The 26046-nt window shown below is 43.5% G+C and overlaps 1 protein-coding gene across 1 annotated transcript in view; it reads right to left on the reverse strand.

Moving 5' to 3' along the window:
* PTGFRN (prostaglandin F2 receptor inhibitor) overlaps positions 1 to 26046 on the reverse strand; it is a 79947-nt gene that overhangs the window by 41974 nt on the left and 11927 nt on the right. The window contains exon 2 of the mRNA XM_033199213.1: positions 2447 to 2815. Within this exon, the coding sequence (XP_033055104.1) occupies positions 2447 to 2815 (369 nt within the window). The remainder of the gene's footprint in view (positions 1 to 2446; positions 2816 to 26046) is intronic.

Here is a 26046-nt window from a genome sequence, read left to right on the forward strand (position 1 = left end):
TTCCCATTTGGATTCATCTGTAATCTCAATTGACTTTCTGACTTAAAGAAAAATAAAGGTACCAAAAAACGCCATGCTAGAAGTGGGTGGTAAAAACTCCCTGTGGGAGTCGTGCCTTGGGGATGGGATGTGCTTCTGCCACCCTTAAGGAAAGTTACTTTACCCCTCTGTGCCTCAGTTTCCTAAAAGGGGCATGACAGCTGGACCTTCGTCACAGAGTTGACATGAGAGTTAAGTTAAACAGGGCAAGTTCCCAGGACCGTGCCTGGCACTCAGCAGTCATGATGAATCATTGGGTATGACTGTCAAACATTTCTTTGGTTAGGACCAGGACTAGGGTAGGGAGCCTGCAGAATCTGCAGATAAAATGACCTTCTAGACTTAAAGTAGCAAGATCCACAGCGGAGAAAGGATGGCATGAGCTGCCTGTTGCTTGCAGCCTGGGGAATGCCCAAGAATGTCTAGGGTGAACACAGCATATCCACATGATAGGAACCGGCCCAGGCACTTCTACAGTCTAGAAAAAGGGGGCGGCGATCAAGTAAGTATCGGTGGTGTATTCAGGAAAAAAGCAGTAAGCGATGAATACTGCTACTCTGGTAACCAGAAAGGGGGCCACTACCAAGCAGCAGGAAACATCCATCAGGCTTGTCAATGAGCTGGCTAAGAGGACCCTCCAACACCACTATTCATCAGCTCTTTGGTTTTTTTCCCCCAATTCCACACTCAGAAACTAATTCAGTGTCCTTGAGAAGGGGCTATTCTAGGTAACATTTAAAAGCTGCTACATTTTTAGGACACATCCCGAAGACCCATCTCTACTGCAAAATAAATATAATGACCTTCTAGTATATATATATCCGTCTGTGAGTCTGGTTAATATGACTCAGTTCTCAAGGCCAGCTCATCTCTCAGAGCACAGATGAATGGTTTCAAGAGCCATGAAGCTGCAGGCCATGCAGACCCTGGACCACACATGGCAACCATCAGAGGCTCCACCTGGGCAGCAGTCAGTCTCTCTCATGGTCATCCATTGCTTTCCTCACCCAAGAAAGGCCTCCTCTTGTGTCTCCTGCCTTCCACAGACAGCAGAAGAGGCTGAAAGACACTGGAGGAAGCGGGATGGGGGTGGAGGAATTCTCCCCTTGCCCTCCCTCCCACTCAAGAGGAGACTCCAAGGGGACACAAGGGTGTGTCTGGCTTAATGAAAAGGTGGCATGTGGCATTATTTAGCTCCAATACAAGAGTGTCTTTTTCTAAAAAAAATGTCTGGGATTTTTCTATAGGAATAAAGAGGTAGGTTGGGTGTTTCATTACCTCTTTAATGGACATGGCAGTTTTATCCCCTGATGAGTCTAGTGAGGGAACAGTCTCTGAGCTATGGTAGGGTTCTACAAGTCATGAGGGAATGAATGCCTCAATCAACCCTCGCTTTTTATATCATCATGTGCATTTTCTACTTTCTGATAATTACACACATTCTGACCCAGACATAAATCCTTTTGGGAACAAGGCAGGGTACAAATAAATGCATAATTAAGTAACAATAACAACAATTATAATGTTTCTATTTTCTTAGCCCCAAATTAACATGGTTTGTTCTTGCTCGTTTACTAATTAGCTGTGTGATTTTAGGCAAGTAATTAACCTATGCTCTTCCATTTTCTCATGTATAAATTAGGGAAATATTCTGCCCTATTTTGATTGGGTTCAGAGAATTGAATGTGTGAGTACATCTAAAAGGACTTGGAAAATGAAACAAACAAACAAAACCCCCAAAACAAATCCCAAAACATTCCAGGTACATAAGGTGTAATTATTTGCAAAGCTAGGTCAATAAGCTAGTAGAGACCACGTCTTCTTTCTCTACCTATAACACATACAACTTCTGGTACAAACAAGTACTTTTAAATCATGAAAGTCACAGAGAAAGACATGAACTTTGAAATGCCTGTTATTCCCATAAACCTGAGCATCATTAACATGACCATCCCCTTCCTGTCACTAACCACTGAATGCTTACCATGGCACTGCTCTAAGGCTTTACACCTGGTAACTCACCTGTCCTCACAACCTTTAAGGTTACAGGAGGAAGCTGAGGCATGTAACATGCCCACAGCCATGCAGCGGACAAGTAGTAGAGCCAGCAACCGGACTAAACAAGCGCAGGCAACCTCGCTCCAGAGCCAGCTCTCCACTACCACATCATGCTGCCTCTACCTCACTGGGCATAGGGTGGCTCAGAACCATACTGGAGTGAAGAGAAAGGGCCCTCTAAGGTCATCTGGCCCATCCCTGCCTTTAATCAGGTAAGTCATGATTATTTCCCTGGACAGAGGAGGGAGCAGAGCCTCAGAGAAATTAAGTCTCTTGACAAAGTCAACCACAGCCCAGGGGCAGAGAAAGGTGTGGCCCCTGGCATAACAAGCCCATGTGAGGACTGTACCTTTAACCTGCACTGTGTCCTCATAGTTTCCCTGGACAGTGGCATCTGTGCTGGGGGTTGAACATTTGTAGTGGCCTTGGTCTGAAGGCTGGACGTTCTTTATGTGGAGCTCCACGGCGTCGTTGGCAGTCCGCCTTAACAGGATCTCGCCCCTCTGCAGCCGCTCCTGGTACAGCTGGGCTGGGAACCCCACCTCCCAGGTGCTTGCAAGTTCCACAAAGTTGCTCCCCAAAGATGAGAAGCTCCAGTCAAAGTTCTGCTCACTGGGGCCATCATAGTCACTGACGTTGCAGGGGATGACCAGCTCAGTGCCCACCACTCGAACCAGGGTCCCTGTGGGGACTCTCACCACACGGCCTCGACAAAGAGCTGCAATGATAAGAGATGAAAGGCAGGTCTTTAATCACAGCAAGTCTTCCCAGGACAAATGTGGCAAACCTGTGGATGCTCCTGCTCACAGGCATGGCAGAAACGTGGAAAATGTGTCTATGCAGAAGGTTAGGCCTGTCCCTTAAATAATGAGCCACGAATGCAACCTCAAAATGAGCGTCTCTCTCACAACCAGTTTCCCAGGACTAAGAGGGAGGAAGATAAGCATTAAAAGCAGGCTGACGGTAAACCTCAATAGTTTCTTCCCTCCAGTTACTATTTAACACACCCTAACCACTCGATGTGATGTAAAAATATTTTAGGTTTTGTGTGAAAGAAAATGGCACAGCTAGTCAAGTGTTTACATTTCTGCCCACCCTATATCAGCCCTCATCCCTAGAGACCATTATCCTCTGGGGCTCCTGACACCTGATTTACAATGATGGATGCCAATTTTTAAATCCTAGAGCAGCCCTGCTGATAAAATGATTTAACTCCTGTTATCTGACATTGCCTATAAATTAATTTTAAAATATGATGATTTTACCAAGTATTAATTTTCTATTTTCTGACTCATTTCCTTCTCTACTCTTTGTTCTGATCTAAATTCAGAATGAGGATGGGGAAGTACAAAGGGAGAGAGGCAGGCTGGTTGCTGGGTGTTCTTAGGAATGCAGCGGCTGGTTGCCGGGGATAAGCCCAGTGGACACAGACAAGACTTCACTGGCTTTTCCTTCCCTAAGAGTGTGCAATTCCCAGGACTCTCTGGTAGGGACCCTACGACTGGCATCTGTGAGTCCTTTAAGATGTCTCCACTGCAATCAACTTCAGCATGATTTTGCAGTGTATTTACTACCTGTTTAGCATTTCAATTGCACCAAATAAACACATATGGCTCCTTCTTGATGTTCTTGCAACAATATATAAAAGAGAAAGCATGTCTGAAATCAAGGAGACCTAAGTTTCAATCTGAGACCTCTCTTACCTTTGACTTCTGCCACTATGAATTGGGACAAGAAGGCTTCACTGAGTTAATGAATTAAATGTCTAGGTGAGAATCTGCCATGTAATAAGGGCTCCAGGAAACGGGAACCTTTTATTAATATCGTATGTTTATCATTTGTTATAGGTTGAATTGTGTCCCCATCCAAAATTCCTACGTGAAACTTCTAGCCTCCAGTACCCCAGAATGTGACCATATTTGGCAGCAGGGTTGTCACAGATATAATTAGTTGTGATGAGGTCATACTAGAATATGGTGAGCCCCTAATCCAATATGACTATCCTTAAAAAGTGGGTAATTTGGACACACACATGCCCACAGGGAGAAAGCCACATGAAGATAAGGCAGAGATTAAGCAGATATGTCTACAAGCCAAGGACCTTCACAAATTGCCAGCAAGCCACCAGAAGCTAAGGGAGAAGCATGGAACAGCTTCTCCCTGTCAGCCCTCTGCAGGAACCACTCTCGACACCTTGATCTTAGACTTCTGGCCTCCAGCATTGTGAGGCAATAAATGTCTGTTTAAGCAACCTGGTTCATGGTACTTTGTTGCAGCAGCTCTAGCAAACTAATATACTACTGCCACTGTTTTTTCACTGGTTTAATTCATGTTTTCAAATTCTGGGTTGCCACCCTTTAGTGGCTTGTGAAATGAATTTATAGTAGTCGTGACCAGCATGTGCATGTTTTTAAAGACAAAATTAAACCAAATAGAAAATACTAAATATTAGTACATTGCACTTAGTAAGAGATAAATATTGTTTCATTACATTTTGTTAAGTTAACAAAAGTATGTGTGTACCAGAAGATGATGAAAACCTTATACCTTAATTTGAGTCAAGGTTAAAAAAAAAGATCACCGTGTTAAAGCTATCTCATTTTCTCCACCTCTTATTATTTACTTTGAAAAGCGAAACAGGAAGTATCCATGTAAGAAAAAAGGTGATGGGGAAGAGTGTGGGTTCTGAGAAGGGGCTAACTGACTGCCTTCCCCTCCCAGCCCATCTGGGGGGGCAGGTCCAGACTGAACTCCAGCTCAAAGAAAAGTTGCTGAACCCTAAATCACATTACTCTCCTTAAAAATAAAATAAAGTTATGGGTGCTGGTAACTTAGAAGAACTATGGGTCACATATCTTTCTGCAGAGAATGGTAGAACCAACCCCACATACTGCTGAGGAGGAGTGCTGGAATGTGATACTTCTTTCTTTCCTTCCATCTATCTTTCCTTCCTTCCTTTTCTTCCCTTCTTTCTCCCTTCTTTTATTCCCTTCCTTTCTCTTCCCTTCTTCCTTCCTTCCTTTTTTTTTTTTTTTTTGTTGCCCAGGCTGGAGTGCAGTGGCATGATCACAGCTCTCTGCAGCCTCAACCTTCTGAGCTAATGCAATCCTCCCACCTCAGCCTCATGAGTAGCTGGGACCACAGGTGCACACCACCACACCCAGCTATTTTTCTATTTTTTTGTAGAGATGGGGTCTCGCTATTTCACCCAGGCTGGTCTCAAACTCCCAGGTTCAAGCAATCTCCAACCTTGGCCTCCCACGGTGCTGAGGTTATAGGCATGAGCCAGCCCACCTAGCCCATGCTACTTCTAAGGCAACTCAGTGGCTCAGGATGACACCCTGACCTCACACCTGTTAATTCTGGCAACCATGAGGCAGACCCACAGTGGCTGCCCAGCTTTAACTGTCTTAGATGAGGCTGACGGTACCCCCAGTCCCAGGTATGGGCACTGGGGCTAAAACCAGGTAAATCAGAATTCTCCTGGTTCTTTTTTGCTGAAGCTTCTTAGAGGCTTTAGCTTCCAGTGGAATCAAGGTAATATAAAGATAATGTACTCTAAACTGCACACAGGCGGGTCTCCTGACCATAAGGAGAAGTTATGCACAGGAGAAAAGACCCAGGCCCAGGACCCAGCACCTGAACGACAGAGGTCAGAAAGCCACCCCAGTTGCTGCCAAATGGCAGCATCTGAGCTTTTGGATCCAGTCATGCCTTCTATACCATTCCCAACACAATCGAACATGCACTCTCATGTGTAAGAATGTACACCCACACACACAACCCCACACCCCTTTCCCTGAACATTTTAGTTTATTGCAATTCCATTCATCCCCACTTATGTTTATTTTCTAAAATTTTTGTTTGTTTTGAAACAGAGTCCCACTCTGTCACCCAGGCTGGAGTGTAGTGGCACAACCGTAGCTCACTGAACTCCTGGGCTCAAATGATCTTCCTACCCCAGCTTCTTGGACAGCTGGGACTACAGGCGCCATGACACCATGCCCAGCTAATCTTTAAAAATGTTTTGTAGAGATGGGATCTTGCTAGGTTGGTCTCAAAATCTTGGCCTTGTGATATGGTTTGGCTATGTCCCCACCCAAATCTCATCTTGAATTCCCATGTGTTGTGTGAGGGGCCCAGTGGGAGGTAACTGAATCATGGGGGCAGGTCTTTTTCATGCTGTTCTCGTGATAATGAATAAGTCTCACGAGATCTGATGGTTATAAAAAGGGGAGTTTCCCTACACAAGCCCTTCTCTCTTTGCCTGCCGCCATCCAGGTAAGGTGGGACTTACTCCTCCTTGCCTTCCGCCATGATTGTGAGGCTTCCCCAGCCACGTGGACTGTAAGTCCAATCAAACCTTTCTTTTGTAAATTGCCCAGTCTCGAGTATGTCTTTAACGGCAGCAATGAAAATGGACTGATACAGTAAATTGGCACCAGTAGAGTGGGGTGTTCCTGAAAAGATACCCAAAAATGTGGAAGCAATTTTGGAACTGGATAACAGGCAGAGGTTGGAACAGTTTGGAGGGCTCAGAAGAAGACAGGAAAATGTGGGAAAGTTTGGAACTTCCTAGAGACTTGTTGAACGGCTTTGACCAAAAGCCTGATAACGATATGGACAATAAGGTCCCAGGTGAGGTGGTCGCAGATGGAGATTAGGAACTTGTTGGAACTGGAGCAAAGGTGACTCCCGTTATGTTTTAGCAAAGAGAATAGCAGCATTTTGCCGCTGCCCTAGAGACCTGTGGGACTTTGAACTTGAGAGAGATGATTTAGGGTATCTAGGGGAAGAAACTTCTAAGCAGCAAAGCATTCAAGAGGTGACTTGGGTGCTATTAAAGGCATTCAGTTTTATAAAGGAAGCAGAGCATAAAAGTTTGGAAAATTTGCCTGACAATGTAATAGAAAAGAAAAATCCATTTTCTGAGAAGAAATTCAAGCCAGCAGCAGAAATCTGCAATAAGTAATGAGTAGCCTAATGTTAATCCCCAGGACAATGGGGAAAATGTCTCCAGGGCATGTCAGAGGTCTTCATGGCAGCCCCTCCCATTACAAACCAGAGTAGAAAAAGTGGTTTCATGGGCCGGGCCCAGGGTCCCTGTGCTGTGTGCAGCCTAGGGACTTGGTGCTACTCCAGCCATGGCTGAAAGGGGTCAATGCAGAGCTTGGGCCACGGCTTCAGAGGGTGCAAGCCCCAAGCCTTGGCAGCTTCCACGTGGTGTCAAGCCTGTGAGTGCACAGAAGTCAAGAATTAGGGTTTCGGAAACTCCTCCTCAATTTCAGATGTATGGAAAAACCTGGATGAAAGGTGTAAGTTTGCTGCAGGGGCGGGGCTCTCGTGGAGAACCTCTGCTAGGGCAGTGCGGAAAAGGAAATGTGGGGCCAGGACCCCCACACAGAATCCCTACTGGGGCATGGCCTAGTGGAGCTGTGAGAAGAGGGCCACCATCCTCCAGACCCCAGAACGGTAGATCCACCAACAGCTTGTACCATTCACCTGGAAAAGCCACTGACATTCAATGCCAGCCTGTGAAAGCAGCCGGGAGGGAGGCAGTATCCTGCAAAGCCTCAGGGGCAGAGCTGCCCAAGACCATGGGAACCCACATCTTGCATTAGCGTGGTGATGTGAGACATGGAGTCAACGGAGTTCATTCTGGAGCTTTAAGATTTGACTGCCCTGCTGGATTTTAGAGTTGCATGGGGCCTGTAGCCCCTTTGTTTTAGCCAAATTCTCCCATTTGTGGGAGGGACCCAGCAGGAGGTAACTGAATCATGGGGGCAGGTCTTTCCCGTGCTGCTCTCATGATAATGAGTACGTCTCATGAGATCTGATGGTTATAAAAAGGGGAGTTTCCGTGCACAAGCGCTCCTCTCTTTGTCTGCCACCATCCACGTAAGATGTCACTTGCTCCTCCTTGCCTTCCACCATGATTGTGAGGCTTCCCCAGCCACAAAGAACTGTAAGTCCATTAAACCTCTTTTGTAAATTGCCCAGTCTTGGGTATGTCTTTATCAGCAGCGTGAAAACGGACTAATACACCTTGGCCTCCCAGAGTGCTGGGATTATATCATTATAGCCACCAAGCCCAACCTACTTATGTTTCTTAAAGTAAAGGTAATTTCTGTCACTGGCAACTCAAAGAACACTGAAATAATGTATCACTACCCAGCAGTGACGAATTCTCTGAAGCCATCATTCCCACAGTTCACAAAGAAATGAGGTGATCACTTTTTTACATTTAATTCTTGAGACAACCAGACAATTCTGAATCTCCCAAAGAGATCTTCTAGAAGAAAGCATCATGGTGGAGATTCTTTAGAGGCAAAACAGCCTTGTGCTTAACCCTCTTGTGCCTCAGTTTCCTCATGTGTGAAATGGAGACCATGGTCACCACACTCCCTGAGGGCTATAGTAAGGATTAAATGAGGAAATGCACTTACAACACTCACGATCCCTGGCCTGGGGCAAGGGGCTGCAGTTATGTGCTGGGCAGACCACCCCTAAGATAAATCTGATCATAATCATTCACCTTGCTTCCTCGGCTAGGTTTACAGAGGAATTTCCTAATGTGCTCATCTTTTCCATTCCTATCCCTTGTCAAGAAGCTGGCCAGGGTGGACGACCTATCCACAAGCATGAGACTGCATCCTTGTAAGGTCTCTATCTTTATCCTTGTGATGAGAGCTTTAGAAACTGATTCATCTCCTTGTCTGGACTCTCCAATCCTCCCACAGGGCTGCCAAAATCATATTTTCCACATACAAATCCAATGTCACTTCACTGATCAAAAGTCTCTAATGGCTCCTTATCACCTATAGGACAAAATCAACCCATCAGCCTCCCCCATCGCTGTCACCCCGGCCCAGGCCAGCACCCCTCTCATCTGCATTACTGCAATGTCCCTTACTGGTCTCCTGGCTTCCATTCTTGTTCTCTATTCTCAACACAGCAAAGTGATCTTTGAAAAATTTAAGTTGGGTTATATCTTACTCTGGTCAGAGGTCTCCAATCCCTTCCCATCTCATTCAGATGAAAGCTGAAATCCTTACAGAGGCAATCCTTACAGGACCTGGCCTTTTTTGTTTCTTGGATCTCTTGTCTCTTCCTCTTCCTCCACTATACTCCAACCATGCTCTGCTCCCAAGGTTTCACCTACTGCAACCTCAGGGCCCTTGCACATTTCCTCAGCCCAGGACACTCTCAGACATTCATCCCACTGGTTCCTTCACCAGCTTCAGATCTGTATTCTAATGTCACCTTCTTAATGAGGCCTTTCCTGACCACCCTAAAGTGGCACATCCCCATTCTTGCTCCTGCCACATTTTCTCCTTATCCATTATTACTAAAACACTTTATGAACATTTATGTTTTTACTATTATTTATTTTCTTTTTTTTCCCCCAGTAGAATGTAAGTTCCATATAAGTAGTGATTTTTGTTCTGTCCATTGCTGAATGGCAGTGCCTAGAACAGGACCTGGTAAAATAGTAGTTGTTCAACAAATATTTGTTTAATGAATGAATGAATGAATGAATGAATGAAAGACATACAAGACCATTCATGATCTGGCTCATGGTTACTACTTTAGCTTCATCTCCGACTGTTCTCCCACTCTCTGATGCTTCTATCCCACAAAACAAACATCTCTTCACTTTCTGGAAATGCCATGCTCTCTAGTGCTTCATGGCCTTTGCTTTCATGCCTCCATCACCTGGAATACCCTCTTATCAATCTCTTCACCCTCTCGCAAGAGGCAGCTGCAGCACCACCTCCTCTGTGAAGCCTTCCTCAACTCCCCTAGGATCACTTAGGTATTCCTTCCTTCACGTTCCAACTCAACCTGCAAAAGTACCTTCAACATCGGCTATATGATGGCGCCACTGGGAAAAGTAAAGCAGATATGAACAGATGCTTGAAAGATCAAATTCTAATCTGAAAAGATATAAACCTGAGCACTGTCTTGCATGCAGAACTAGGATGCCCCCCTCATCCATGCAAACCAAGATTTTAAATTTTGGTAACAGAATTTCAAATTGCCACCAAGCAATCTGGTATTTAGCACAGATTTCTTGTAATATTGTTAAATAACAGCTAATGATATTTAAAAATAAATATAACTTGGAAAAAATAGAGCATACGGCTCTTTTCAAATCAAAAAGAGTATCTACATAGCCACATGTTGCCAATTTTTGTCAAAACCTTTTGTAACAGTTGATAACTGAGGGAAAAAGAGGAAAAGAAAATTTTCCTCTATTTTTCCAAGTTCTACCAGTGTTCAAACTGAAAGTCCCAAACACTTCTTTATCTGAACTGTATTAGTTTAGATCCCCATAAAAACGTCGTTACTAAGTAACAATCTTGAATTATGGCTTCGTTTGTTTTCAGCAGTCAATATAAGAAACTTTCATACAACAAACATTTATCAGTCTTAAAATCCTATTGAGGACACTACTGGGTGGTTCAATAACACAAAAATCCACATAATAAAATTCCATTAAAATTTAATACCAGAAAAAAAAATACCTGTTGATGGAACATTGTACATTATTTCCCAAAAAACAAGAACTACACAGGTTTCTCTTACCTCTCAGGGCAGTTACCACAGCCTCAGTGTACCTTTGATACCCAGGACAAAATAAGGGCACTTTAATTATCAGCTTTGTGCAGTGTTTCCGTCTATGTATGTGTATTTCATTGGAAGTTGGCTCAAATATTTGGGGGTAGTAAGCAGAGTTTAAATTTCAAAAGACCAATAATTGAGATTTCTACTTTTAGATTTTTGCTTTTTGCTATGATAGAGTAGCTAATATCAGACCACTCCGCACCCCCTGCCCCTACCCTCACTCCCACTACAGAAACCATAAAAGACAGATAAAAGCTAACTGAATGCAGTGGTGAACAACCAAGGCAGCCAGGCTCAAGGGTCCAAGATCACAGAAAGATACTGAGGTGGACTCAACAATACCCACTGCCTTTTCTCTTCAGATATTTGCTATTTTTAAGTGGTGCAGACTAGAAACCAAGTAGAAGTTAGTAACTCAGAGCTTCCAGCACCTTGTGGGGCCAAGAAGACAACTGGAGTTCAGGGATACTAAGAAGGTCAGAGTTTGAGGAGCAAGATCCTAGGGAAAAAAAGGCAACAGCAAGAAGTGAGTTTGACATACTACATTGCTTTCCCCTCAAGGTAACTGACATTATGAAAGATACATTGAAGGGTATGGGGATGTGGCAAGTGGCTGAGAAGCTAAGCAGAAAATAAACACTAGGGGGCTAAAAGCTTAAGTAAAATTTTTGACCATCTCACAATATGGGGAAACAAAAACTAGAATTCTGAGTCCACAAAGGAAGGTGGTAAACACTCAGATTTTCAGTTACAACTCTGGAAGGGCTATGCTCTTGGAATAAGAGCAAAGCAGAAAAAGCAACTAGCTCTCATCAAGACGGAAAGACAGTCTCAAAGCTTCTCAGTTCCTCACTGGATAAAGATGAGCTTCTCTTACTCTACAGGCCTGTTAGGAAAAAAGTAAATCTTCTCAGATAGAAGATAACATCACATAGAGCCACTACAATTTTTCAGTGCTCAATCAAAACTTACCAGGTATTCCAGATGACAGAACCAAATGAGTAAAAACAAAAGAGAAAAAATAGACAATAGAAACAGACCTGCAGGGATGCAGATATTGGTTTTATCAGACATAGATTGTAAACTAACTATAATTAATTTACTAAAGAAATAGAAAACAGGATTTCACCCAAACTGAAATATATTAGAACAATCAAACTGATATTTTAGAACTAAAAAAAAAAATACAATATCTGAAATTAAGAGGTCAATAAACAGGTTTGGCAGCAGATTAGATGCAGCACAAAAGAAGTCAGCAGCCAGGCACAGTTGTTCTTACCTATAATCCCAGAACACTGGGAGGTTGAGACAGGAGGACTGCTTGAGCCCAGGGGTTCAAGACCAGCCTGGGCAACATAGTGAGACCTTGTCTCTATCAAAAAAAAAAAAAATTAGCCAGGTGTGGTGGCACACATCTGTAGTTCCAGCTACTCAGGAGGCTGAGGTGGGAGGACTGCTTGAGTCCAGGAGATAGAGGCTGCAGTGAGCCATGACTGTGCCACTGCACTCCCGCCTGGGCAACAGAGTGAGACCCTGTCTCAGAAAAACAAAACGATCACAAAAGAAAACAAAATAAAACAAAAGTCAGTAAAAGTTATCCACACTGAAGCCCAGGGTATAAAAAAGAATGAAAAAAAGTCAGACAAGAATTTATGAGACACGGTAAAAAGGCCAAACACATGTGTCACAGAGGGCCAGAAGGACAGGGAGAGACTGTAGTAGAATTAGGCACAATTTTTGAAGAGCTAATGGCTAAGATTTTTATCAAACCAACAAAAGACATCATGCCACAGAATCAAGATAAGATATGGATCATAAACAGAATAAATACAAAGAAAATCACACCTAGGTAAATCATAGCAAAACTGCTGAAAGGCAAAGAAAGGAACAGGAGTACAACTAATGGCTAACTTTCAACAGAAATGATGCTCATGAGACGACCACAGAATGACATTTTTTAAGTGAGGAAAGGAAGTAACTGCTAACCTAGGATTCTGTACAGACAAAAAAAATCCTCAAATAGGAAGGCAACATAAACATGCTTTCAACCAATTCTCAACTAGGGAAAAAGAATTAATTGCACCAAAAAGAAATACTAAAGGGAGTTCTTCAAATAGAGGGAACATAATCCCACTTGAAATCACGGAAATGTGAGAAGGCAAAATGAGCAACAGAAAGAATAACTATGTGGCTAAACCTACTGAATATTGACCATAAATACAATATTAGTAAAGTCTTCTGGAATTCAAAATATATACATAATTAAAACATATGACATCAATAGCAGAAAAAGTGAGGGGGGGTGGAATACATTGGAGCTTAAATGTTGTAAGATCTTTCATTATCCTGGAAGCGTTAAAAGGATCACTAGTAGACACTAACAGGTCACTGATGTGTGTTCTAATCTCTAGAGTAATTCTAAGAGAGTAGAAAGTGTTCTAATCTCTTTCATTCACAAAATGAAAGACTGAATAACAAGCTAATTGGTGGGGGAGGGCTGAATAAAAAATACTTGATTAATCAAAGACCCCATAGTTTCAGCTAAAATCATATAAGCATTTCTCAAAGTACTTATTTCATGATATATTCAGTTTGATTTACTATCAAGTCTCCTAGTCTCTCTCCACAACAATATTAGGATCGAGTAAGAGGAAAAATAATAATGTACTGTGTGTTTCTTATATGACATGCATTGACTGACTGAGCCAGGCACTATCCACAAATTGTCTTAATCCACAGAAGACAACTGTAAGGTAGCTATTACCACCCCTATCATACATACGAGGAAATTGAGAATCAAAGAAGTTGAATTACCTCCTGAAGGTCATAACAGCTATAACATGAGGGACTCAAACCCAAACTTGATAGTGCAGCATAAGCCAAAGATAGGTTGAATTTGGTTTGCCTTCAACTGCATTATATATTATCACTCTCTGTCGATTTTTGTCTTTAATCTGAGTAGCAAGAAGAAACAGCTTAAAATTCCCTATATTTCATATTCTCCATGGGCAATGGAACCAAGATAGGCAGCAAAGTAACACAGAAATGAGTCACTGAAAGAAGAAATATTATGTACTTTCAATATGAAGCAGATGAGAGAAATAAGAGAAATTGGATTAAAAATTTCTTCAAAAATTTTTCTGATGTACTACCTTTGTTATTTTAAGTGATACCAACTTTAACATCACACATATTTACACTCAAAAATGGTGCAGAGAACTTTATTCCAAAATCATACATACAGGAGGGACTTTTAGAAGCCCTCTGCTCTGACTTCTCAGCAGTAGAAAATTAACAACCAGGAGTTAATTGTTTCCAGATTACCATTTCCCTATCTCTGGAATACTCAGGAAAGTAATTAAATACCTAGACTTTCTTCTATCAGGTGGAATAGATAGGGACAGGTAGAAAAAGGCAAGTTTTTCAAGGTAAACAACTACTCCTGCAATGTTTATTTCAGTAAGTGCTACTGGCAACCATGAGGAATAATTAAGAAAGACAAGGTAATGAAGACTACACTTCATTTATCTATACTTTTCTACTTCCTTCTGATATCCATGGGAAAAGGATTTTATTTATCAGGTTATCATCAACATTATTTTAAATCAAGACCTGCAGAGTACAGCATATTTGCTAAAAATTCTTGCAATTGTTTCTATTACTGCTCAAATTTTGTCATTTCACTGAGCTGCCTAGAAGCAAACAATCTGACTTTCCAATCTGAACCATTTGTAAGATAAGTATCAGCAGTTATTGAATCCAGTGGTACAAGTGAGTTGAAATGCTGAAACTAACGAGGTTATGGTTTTCAGCATGCCTTGTAAATGGGTGCCTAATTCCCACTTCCTGAGTCCTTAAAAGGCTTTTAGGAGAGACTGGGGCCTATGGATTTCCACATGGAGTTCCCAGCCCACATGTGAGCTAGAAATGAATGCACAGAAAATCAAACTTATAAAACCTTATAGTGCCTTTATTGGAGTAGCTGACTCAACAAATGAAAAACCTTTGTCTCCTCAAGTCTGCCACTGAGAGGTGTGGCAGGAAAGGATCATGCCAACTTTCATCCAGACGGTCCCTAAGTAATAAAAATGCAGCAAGGCACATTAAACAAGCTATAGCCAGCAGAGCATGTGTAATAAAGTCACATATGGCAGAACTTCAAAACCCCATCCAGAAGCAAACAAGGTTCTACCAAAACAGTGCTTATAATCATTAAAAAAAAAAAAAAAGGCCGGGCGCGGTGGCTCAAGCCTGTAATCCCAGCACTTTGGGGGGCCGAGACGGGCGGATCACGAGGTCAGGAGATCGAGACCATCCTGGCTAACACGGTGAAACCCTGTCTCTACTAAAAATACAAAAAATTAGCCGGGCGAGGTGGCGGGCGCCTGTAGTCCCAGCTACTCGGGAGGCTGAGGCAGGAGAATGGCGTGAACCTGGGAGGCGGAGGTTGCAGTGAGCTGATACCCGGCCACTGCACTCCAGCCTGGGTGACAGAGCAAGACTCCGTCTCAAAAAAAAAAATTCAGCTAAGACCTCACTGAGATACACCAGACAAATGTAAGATAAGATAACTCATTCAACACACAGCTATTGAGCAAGAAATCCCTGTCCTAGGTGATAAGTGAGAGTGAAAGGTTAGTCAGCTTATGGATCTTCTTTGAAGGCATGTATGGTATGCCGAGAGTCAGGAGGTGTGTAACAGTGGAAACTGTCATACAGGCTGTATATCCTTTATTCAAAATGTTTGGGACCAGAAGTGTTTGGGATTTCAGATTTTCAAATATTTGCATTATTACCAGTTAAGGATTCCCAATCTGAAAATCCAAAATCTGAAGTGCTCCAACAAGCCTTTCCTCTGAGCATCACCTCTGAGCAACATATCAGTGCTCAAAAAGTTTCAGATTCTGGAGCATTTCCAATTTTGGATTTTTGGATTAAGGATGCTCAACCTGTACAAGGAAGGATATAAATAATCAAAGAGAGGCACTAACAGGTGCCTCAGGGGTCAAAAGAGAATGAGGACATTTCCATCCAAAGGGATTCATAAAAAGCTTCACGCAGTGTCAATATTCGAATTAAGCCTTTGAAAAATGGTTGGATGAGGGGGAGGTTGAACAGAAGATATGAAGGAGGAAAGTGACCAGAGATAAGGGGTGTAGCATAAACAAAGACCTAAGCACAAGGGGACATAGGCAGGTAGTGATAAAGATAGGGTGACTAAAACAGTGTATCAAGAACAGACTGGAGAGGAGATGTGGAGGCCCAGAGATCATTCAGGGGCCCTCTACCAATGGCGGGGAGAGGTAGTAAGAATGACAACAAGGGCAATGACGGGAATCAAAAGGCAGCAGCCCTGAGAGCCGTAACAGAGGAATGGACAGCTAGTAGACCTGTGATGGGAGAGAGAAGCCAAAGGGAAGGTAATCACTGGTGAAATCTATTTTCTATTTATTTTTTAGTTATTTATTTATTTTGAGATGGAGTCTTGCTCTGTTGCCCAGGCTGGAGTGCAGTGGCGCGATCTTGGCTCACTGCAAGCTCCGCCTCCCGGGTTCATGCTATTCTCCTCTCTCAGTCTCCCTGGTAGCTGGGACCACAGGCGCCGCCACCACGCCTGGCTAATTTTTTGTATTTTTAGTAGAGACGGGTTTTCACCATGTTAGCCAGGATGGTCTCAATCTCCTGACCTCGTGATCCGCCCGCCTCAGCCTCCCAAAGTGCTGGGATTACAGGCATGAGCCACTGCGCCTGGCCTATTTTCTTACAGTAAGATTCTGACCAGTAGAAATGTCCATGAGGCAGTTGGAATGGAAACCCCTAGAAAATATTTGAGCCTAACATCAATGTGGAGTCACATGCATGGTGGGGAGCAGTAAAGAGGAAATCTGCCCAGCAGTGAAGATGTGGGAGTCAATGAGGCCACCAGGAGACAGTTTACTGTACAAATAAGAGGGAATGGGACAAAACCACAGCAAAGTCCTATGTTTAAGGCACGAGCAGAAGAAAAAGAGTCAGCACAGAAAAAAGAAATAGTAGCCAATTAGGAAGAAAACCAGGAAAGGCTTATGCCCTAGCAGCCAAGGGATGCAGGAATTTCAAGAAAGGGTTTACAGTAACACTTACTGGTTTTTTATGGACAGACTCATCTACTTGCTCCTGGCAGACTGCAAGCTCCTTTAAAGCAGGAGCTGTTTCCTACCCATATCTGCATCCTGCACAATATCTACAGCAGACTCCTACTGTATGCCTTTGTTCGAAAAAAATGAACAACAATGTCAAACATGCAGAAAAGTCAAGGAAGGTGGGTGTTGAGAAAAAGAGAAATGAACTGATGGCTAAGTAATTACTGGCAACCTCCAGGAAAGTGCATTTTCAATGATGGGTATGGGATCTGGAAAGCAAGAGCCAGGAGAGAAGGAACAGAAATGTAGGGAAGAGAAGGCACAACCATGAAAAAGGCACTGAAACAGCAAGCAGGAGGTTCATCCTGCAAAGTCAGCCAGTCAGTCCCCCAAAGCACCTTCTAGGCACTGGGGACACATGGCCACCAGTCCCTGCCTGCAAGAAAACTGTGTTCAAGAAAAGAGACAGTGATGAAGTGATGAAGTAGACCCACTGACAAATGCTATTCCGTTAAAATACGACAATATGAGGTGTGGTCAGGAAAGGCCTCTCTGACAGGGTCATGTCTGAGTTTAGACCAGAATGAGGAAGAGACAGTGACTGAAGCTCTGGGGCAAAACTGCTCCAGACACAGAACAGCAAATATAAAAGTACTGTGACGGAGCAAGCTTGGTGTTTAAAGTATAGAAAAAAAGATCACAGTGACCTATTACAATGAAAGAGGGGGCAGGGGCCCTGGATTCTGGTTGAAATGGGAAGCACATAAACGAGAAAATGATAGAGCCTGCTTTCTTTGTAGAAATTTCAGTCTGGCTGCTGCGGGAAAGATAGATTATATGGGGCCAATTTGGAAGCAAGGGCACCAGTATGGGGGAAGTTTCTGTAGACCAAGCAAAAGCTGATGAACACCGGCCTTGGTTGACAGTGGTGGCGACTCTCAGGAGGAGTCACATTCAGGACTTAACTTGTATATAAATGAAAAGACAAACTGACTTTTTGAATGTGGGGAATGAGGAAGAGAGCAATCAAGAATGATCCTGGCTTGAGCATCTGGCCTACAGGGTGATGCCATTTACTGAGACAGCAAAGTAATTAGAGGGCAGCAAATCTGTACCAAGGAAAGCAAGAGTTGTCTTCTGGTCGTTTTAAATGTGAGGTCCCTATCAGACACCAAGTAGAAGTGCAGTGGAGTAGGCAGCTGGATGTTTAAGTCTGGAGCTCAGTGGGGAGGTCCAAGCTGGAGATACTCACTAGAGAGTCATCAGCACACACAGAGTATTTAAAGCCACAGGTTGCCGGGGGTCATTTAGGGAAAGAATACACAGAGAGAGGAAAAAGAGCCAAAGATAGAGCCCTTACTTTTTTTCAGGTTAGATGGAGAAAAGGATGAGTAAAAATATTTAAAAGTTAAAAGTTTTGAGGCAAAAGCTTGAGGTTTCTTCGCTAGGTCTCTATTGTCTCAGTAAAATAGCAGAAAGGAGTTCAGATGCTAAGGATCCTGACAAAGGTTTAGAATAAGCATCAGAAGAAATATAATAGGAAACCATCACAAAAGGAACACAAAGGAGAGGTGAGCTGCGGTAAAGATGCCAGGACTTTGTTGGAATCTCAAATGGGCAGGCTTTGAGATTTTCCCCAGCAAGATCATAAAGCTCAGGCTTACAAACTACGATTGGTGTGAATTACTGAAATATAATACAATGTGAGGTCTGGCAAGGAAATATGACAGAGGGTCCCAGGTTGTTAACAAGCTCACTGCTGAAATGCTGACCACCAGAGTCTGCCCTGCCTTAGGAGCCAAGTAAAGTGAGAATGGCCTGGTGGACTGAAAAGGAGGAATGTTCAAGATCAGGGAATCACAATTAGGATGAAGAATAGGTTCAACAGATAGGAGGGAATCTGAAAGGAATAAAGCAAGGAGGTTGTGGTCACAGAGGGAAATATCAGAGTTGACAATCAAAAAGGTGAAAGAATACTAAGTGATGACAAGGCCCAGGTGTGGCCATTAAATCTCACAATGTCTGTTATTTCTTCCAGGGGCTAAAATTATCATAGCAGGCACTCTCTGAGTCCTTGTTAGCCTGTGCCTGGCTACAGAAACACGAGGAAGGGGCAGTGTGACCAACAGGTCACAGGGGGTAACAAGGGTGGTCCAGAGACTTAAATCTTATTTCCAATTAACATTTACATGACAGTTCTGGCTCTAACGTTATCTATCCTGCCATTTATATCTGGAAATCTTCTTTCAGGCTTCATACACATGTTCTCCAAATCAAACAAGATTAGAAAGGAGGCGACAAAGACTTTGCCTTTCATCAGTACTGACACACTCTTCACAGTCAATGCAACTTTTCTTAGCTTTTGCTGCCAAGACAACCATTACCTTCCTGCATCACACCTGTAATCTCAGCACTTTGGAAGGCTGAGGTGGGAAGATGGCTTAAAGCCAGTAGTGTGAGACCAGCCTGGGCAACATAGTCAGATCTCGTCTCTACAAAAAAAAAAAAAAATGTTTAATTAGCTGGGCGTGGTGTCATGTGCCTATGGTCCTAGCTATTTGGAAGGCTGAGGCAGGAAGATGGCTTGAGCCTGGGAAGCAAAGGTTGCAGTGAGTCATGATCTCACCACTCACTCTAGCTTGGGCAACAGGGAACAGGGCGAGACTCTGTCTTGGAAAAAAAAAAAAAAAAAAAAAGAATGGCAAGCAAGGCAGAAAGACATGCAGTGCCACCAACAAGTGAGGAACAAAAATGTAGGGTACTTCTTCAAGACTGGATCATTAACTAACTGAATTCCTTCTTACTAGTGAAGCACTAGATCATATAACTGATACTGCTTCCAGTTTTGTGGCCTTTGAGAGATCCTGGGAGGCCAGAACCATGTCAAACCTTTAATTCTACATTATGAAACTGTGAGGTTTTGTCACCTGGCTAAGCTGGAACTACATATCCCAGAATCCTCTTATCTGTGTAGTTTCAGGTTAGGGTTTGACAAAACAGAACTTCATGTGAGATTTGGGAGGTGGAAGTCAAGCGGCAGCCATTACACTTTGGTATATGGCTCGTGGTTAAAGGCAGTGTGGGACAGATGTGAAGGTGCTAGTGGGCACCTGTTTGTCCTTGGCTCTTTCTGCTCCTGTTTTCTTCCCAAATGCTATTTTTTTGGACCAACATGACCCCAAGACCACTAGATGCTTGGCTGCAATCTCGGAGCTAAGTGATTACCCTTCTTCAGAACCCTAAACCAGCCCATTCTGCCTGGCTTCCAGATTCCTCTTCACGCTTCAACTTGTCCACCTGCCAGTGCTTCAAGACAGCTCACTAGTGACTTTTCCCTGATACTTTAACTCTCCTTTTTAGGCCTTCACTTCCCCAACTCCTTCCATAATTGTGTAAGGTCTAATTCCTCTAATAAATGTGTTATTCCACAATATTTATAAGGGTTCTGCTTCCCTAATGGAATGCTAACACAGTAAACCAAGTATTGAGTAGCCAATTTCCCCTTAAGGACTCAGTAATTGGCAAAAAAAAAAAAAAAAAAAAAAGACATCTTACATGCATAGCATTGCTTTATAGTTTGCAAATCCTGTTCATATGATTTAATATTCAACCTTGAGAGTATTAAATAAGGAAACTGAGGTTCCAAGAAGTTATGTGACCAAGCGATAATAAAAAAAGATGCAAAAACCACTTAGAGGCAATCTGTACTGATGATTAACCAAAATAACTCAATAACACAAAATGATTTAAACAATTCTCTGTCCAAGGACCAGAGATAGAAAAGGCTGAGGCAAGATCTATCCACAAGGTTTATTTTAGCGCATTCTATAAAATTAACAGCTGCTAGAGGCCCAAGCACCGCTCAGCATCCCTTCCTGCTCAGCCATTTTCAATCCTCTCCACGTTCAAACTGGCCAACATCATCTGCCAAGTTCTGTGTGAACACCTGGTCCTTCTTTTAGCCTCTAGTTTAAGAGAATTAGAGATGCATATTATGTTTAAACTTGCATATGAGCATAATAGGCAACCAAGATAATTGGGGAAACTCCCCACCAACGTGACTCCCTTCCTTAGGCAGCTCTGTCCTCTCTCTCCTTATTTGACTATTCCCTAGATCCACTGTCTGCTCCTCCTTTGCCTCAGCCATCCCTCCTCCCCAAAAACACTTTAAGCCTGCCCTTCTCATTTGTAGACACAGTGCCAGAAGCCATGGGTGGTGAGGGGTCTATGCCAAGCTTCCCTGGTGAGGCTTAGTAAGTAGTACAGTGTTATTTAACAGTTTGGCTTGCAGGGAATTAAATTTAAAAAGATTCTGGGTTCACATGCCCTTTAAGGAACACTTTAACTACAATCTGATACTTCATTCCTTCATTCAGCATTTTTTTGCTGCATGCCTACTGTGTGCAGAACACATCATCATGGACAGCTGATGAGCTAACACCTGGCCAAGTGTCAGAGTCGATAAAGATGGAACAGTATGTTGACTTATAGAAAAGTTGGAAGGAGATGAGTACCCAATAAGATGGAGACCTTTTAAAACATCAAGTAAATAAAGGAAAGGAGAGACCTCCAGCTTTTTAGGGAAGGCAGAATCAGGAAAAAACAGACAAATTCATCTATGATGTTAGGCTTAAGTTTCTTCAGGTGACACACAAGGCTCTTTACACTCAGGACTTTCTCTCCAGTCTCAATCCTTTCCCTCTAAAAGACCCTACAACTCAACCCTCCACAACAGTTGCAAAAAGTTTTCTTCATTTATTAAAAACCAATATCCTCTTATGAATGGTTTTATCTTTTCTTTTTTTTTTTTTTTTGAGACGGAGTCTTGCTCTGTCGCCCAGGCGGGAGTGCAGTGGCCGGATCTCAGCTCACTGCAAGCTCTGCCTCCCGGGTTTAACACCATTCTCCTGCCTCAGCCTCCCGAGTAGCTGGGACTACAGGCGCCCGCCGCCACGACCGGCTAGTTTTTTGTATATTTTTAGTAGAGACAAGGTTTCACAGTGTTAGCCAGGATGGTCTCGATCTCCTGACCTTGTGATCAGCCCATCTCGGCCTCCCAAAGTGCTGGGATTACAGGCTTGAGCCACCGCGCCCGGCCTTTTTTTTTTTTTTTTTTTTTTTGAGAGGGAGTCTCTCTCTGTCACCCAGGCTGGAGTGCAGTGGCATGATCTCAGCTCACTGCAACCTCTGCCTTCTGGGTTCAAGCAATTCTCGTGCCTCACCCTCCGAGTAGTTAGGAGTACAGGTATGTGCCACCACGCCCAGCTAATTTTTGCATTTTTAATGAAAACAGGGTTTCACCATGTTGGCCAGGGTGTCTTGAACTCCTGGCCTCAAGCGATCTGCCCACCTCAGCTTCCCAAAGTGCTGCGATGACAGGTGTGAGCCACCACACCAGCCAGTTTATCGCTTTCTCTGTGCTCTTCCCTTTGTCTAAACTACCCACCCCTTCTCTGCCAGAAAAAAACCTACTGATCATCAAGACTTAATGAGCTCAAATGGGTCCAGCTTGCTGAAGGCTTTCCTGATCCTTCCCTGCCTGATCCTTCCCCGCCTCAGCCCCCAGCTCAGGCAGAGCTTAGAAGATGCCCACTGAGGGTCTGCTTGCCACCAAGATCACCTGGAGCCAACTGCCTGTCAGCCTCCCTGTGAGGCTCTGAAGGGGCTTCTCATCACCACACCTCCAGCCCATCAGCATGCCTGCTGATGCAGTGACTGTGATCACTCCTATCTTAATGAGCTTCTGGAATGTTCAGGCCAGAAATGATCTTCGGATCATCATCCGGGGGGCTTAACAAAAAGTACATAATCTCATTAATTTCAGAAACAGTCCTTCATCAATGAATTTTCAAAAATAGCCCTTCACCAGGCTCATTACAGAAAGCACAGATCATGTAGCTGGGGCAACTGTGACACACAGCATCAATCAAGAGACCAGTTCTCAGCACCCTGGGAAGTGACACACTCAGGATTCTAAACCTCAAAACTCACCACATCACTTTTGTTTACACTCTTCTTTGGGGCTAGTAAAAACCAACTATCTGGATGCTTTGGATCCTTACAAAAGTCCCCAATCCAGACATGGCACTAATGCCTTTAAAACTACATGCAGATCGGGTGTGGTGGCTCACGCCTGTCATCCCAGCCCTTTGGGAGGCTGAGGCAGGTGGATCACAAGGTCAGGAGTTCAAGACCAGCCTGGCCAAGATGGTGAAACCCCGTCTCTACTAGAAATACAAAAATTAGCCGGGCGTGGTGGCAGGCACCTGTAATCCCAGCTACTCGGGAGGCTGAGGCAGAGAACTGCTTGAACCTGGGAGGCAGAGGTTGCAGTGAGCTGAGATCATGCCACTGCACTCCAGCCTGGGCAACAGAGTGAGACTGTCTCAAAAAAAATAAAATAAAAAATACATGCACAGGTAGAGATGAGACATAGGTAGTGATATAAACAGGTACAGAAGATCATGCTTACCTTTTCTGCACAAGCACCTCTGCCTAAAGTACTCCCAGAATGTTCTCCCTGTTCTCTAATGTTCAGTTTGTTTCCCCTTTGTTTAACACTCCTCGGATGACACTTCATCTATGCCACCTCTCTTCCTGTGTGTGTCATGCCTCCACATTTAGACTGGTTGCTGGAGGAGTCAAAGGACTGTGTTGATCTACGTTTTCAGGGACCCCCAGATCCAGAATAATGCCCGACCTGGGGCAGCTAATAAATAGTGGTTATGAACTAGGCAGTGAGCCCAGGCCCACGCTACAGGCGGCAGTACTACTGCCCCTTTGCCCAGATGTGGCTCAGTGTTGGCTGCTCCCTAGAACAGTGATGACAAGCAGACGGTCCGTGGTTTGAATGAACCCAGTCATAAGACACTTGACACATATACTCGGACTGAAGAAGTCTGCTTCTCTAGACTATGACCAGCCAGGACAAAGCCCAAGAAGGGAGCATATGCCATTCTGGGGTGGAACAGGTTGTATCAACCCTGCAAAGGGAAGGGGTGGAGGCAGTGGAGAGACAATAATGAGAACTCATGAGTCATCTGTCTTCCACCCAAGCTGCCAAGGAAAAAACGAGAAAATCCACAGAAGGAAGAATGGAGACTTTAGTCACCCCTTCTTTTTCATGTATAGATTTCATTTTCTCCTACTCTACCACAAAAACCTGTCTTAGAAGTGAAGTCACACGCAATTCTTTCCAAACGAAAGAAGATAAATACGCACACATATGGAAGATAGTTAGGACACATAGATAACTTCTGCCCCCTTTATAACTTAAGGTCCACAATTTTAAATATATATACTATATACATCTTACAGGCATGTTTCTAAGCACATACATTAATTCAATTATTCAAAGATTCAAGTTCCTACATGCTGGGGTAAGCGAAAACAGACACGATCCCGCTTTGGAGCTGCTTACGGTTGGGTGAGACACACAAACCCTCATCCTAATAAATCACAAACCAATGGCTGTGCTCTGAAGGAAGGTGGCTGAGTAACAGCCCACCACCAAGAGCTGGCGCAGGCCGGCCCATGCTGTAGGCGGCAGCACTCCTGGATCCAAACATGTCCTCATTTCTCTGAGGAAATGAGGCTTTACTTGAAATCCAAAGAATCAAATAACTGGAAATAATTCCAAGACAGATACATAAACCAAAGAAGGTGTTGTGTGCATCTATCTTGCAGTCATTTCTAAGGACTGGAGTGAGGGATACTTGGGAAAACCTCAAGAAGGGTCACCAACACTTGATTATATGCTCAGTTTTCACACTTCCTTGTCTTGAGGCCCAAATGCCTTAAATGAACACATTGGACAGAATGCAGAGCTTGCCTCATCATTGCTGTTTTCTAACGACCAAACTCACATCCTGCTGCATGATAACTACCTTTCAGCCTGTGGTGTGAGCTAACTCGGTCCTGGAACATGGGGTCCCTGAGAGTACCACTGGGCAGCGTATACCACCTTGCTACCTCTGTGGCCCTCCCTAGATGGGTGAGCAAAGGTACCTACCCCAATTATTTATGGGCCAGGTACGACACTAGGCTTTCTGGGATTCATACTACTGTTTCCGCTGAAACTTGTTTGTGGGATAAATGGTAATGAAAGTGGGACTCCGATGAATGGATCACATGATTGCATAAACCTTGTTTCCATAGAAAACCAACTAAAATTCCCCATCATTGCTCTAAAACTTATGTGTCTCTTATCAGGTCATAGTCCTCTGAAGAAACGCTCTGATAAACTATCTGGGGGGAACATCCCTAACTGTTTTGTGAGTTGTTTTCCTTATAAGAAACAACCAAAAATAGGATTATGGCCTGACTTATCACCTTAATTTAGCAGGCTGGCTTCCTGTAAGCCCCGGCGGATCTCTCCAGCCTCACACATGCTGGCTCTTAGCTGCTCTGTGGGCGCTGGCGATGCTGCCAACATCTTTCAGGGTGACTTTGCTCACATTCCTCTTCTCCAGCAACCTCCCTTCTTCAGAGTTTAATATCCACATCCTCTAAGGTCTCTGTTATTTTTCCAACTTAAGTTAGCTAATCCCCACATGGGACACCAACCTGTACACATGTATCTACTCCTACCTCTGAGAAACTGTACTGCCCACTTTCATACCTGAAATGCATTTCCTGCTCCTGGCTCCCGACGCTTCAGTCCCACCTGCTCCATGGAGCTTTTCAATAATAACAGTCCCTGGCCTCCGTTTCATCTCTATAATTCTGACAGCCCCATATGTACAGTGATCTAATAACTCATTCACCCAGGCCTTTAAAAAACACCTATGATCCATTCCGCCATTCACTTGTAACTGGTTCCATTCCATTTTGGACTTTGTAATCTTATACAATGTCAGAAACACAATTAACATTCCATTAATGCTGTTGAAGTACTAAAAAAATAAGATCCCAAAGAAAAGCAGCAATGTCCTATATTGAAGAGTAAAGCTGGATACAAATAATGTACTCCTTCAAGGGTTATAACTTTTTACTTTGACTAAGGTGACTAAGTACCCTGTGCTGTGCCATGCCATGAGTTAGACACTATGGTCTTAACTTGGAACTTACTGTAAGGATTTCTCAATCCAAGATGATGGACTGTAATGTCTTCTAATAAATAAGAAAATGTTTGGATGTGCCAGCTTTCAGAAAATGGAAAAATGAATAGTTGTGCCAAAAATCTGTGTGTTTTTTTAAC

The sequence above is a fragment of the Trachypithecus francoisi genome, unplaced genomic scaffold (assembly GCF_009764315.1).
Source record: "Trachypithecus francoisi isolate TF-2019V2 unplaced genomic scaffold, Tfra_2.0 Lachesis_group5, whole genome shotgun sequence".
NCBI lineage: Eukaryota > Metazoa > Chordata > Mammalia > Primates > Cercopithecidae > Trachypithecus > Trachypithecus francoisi.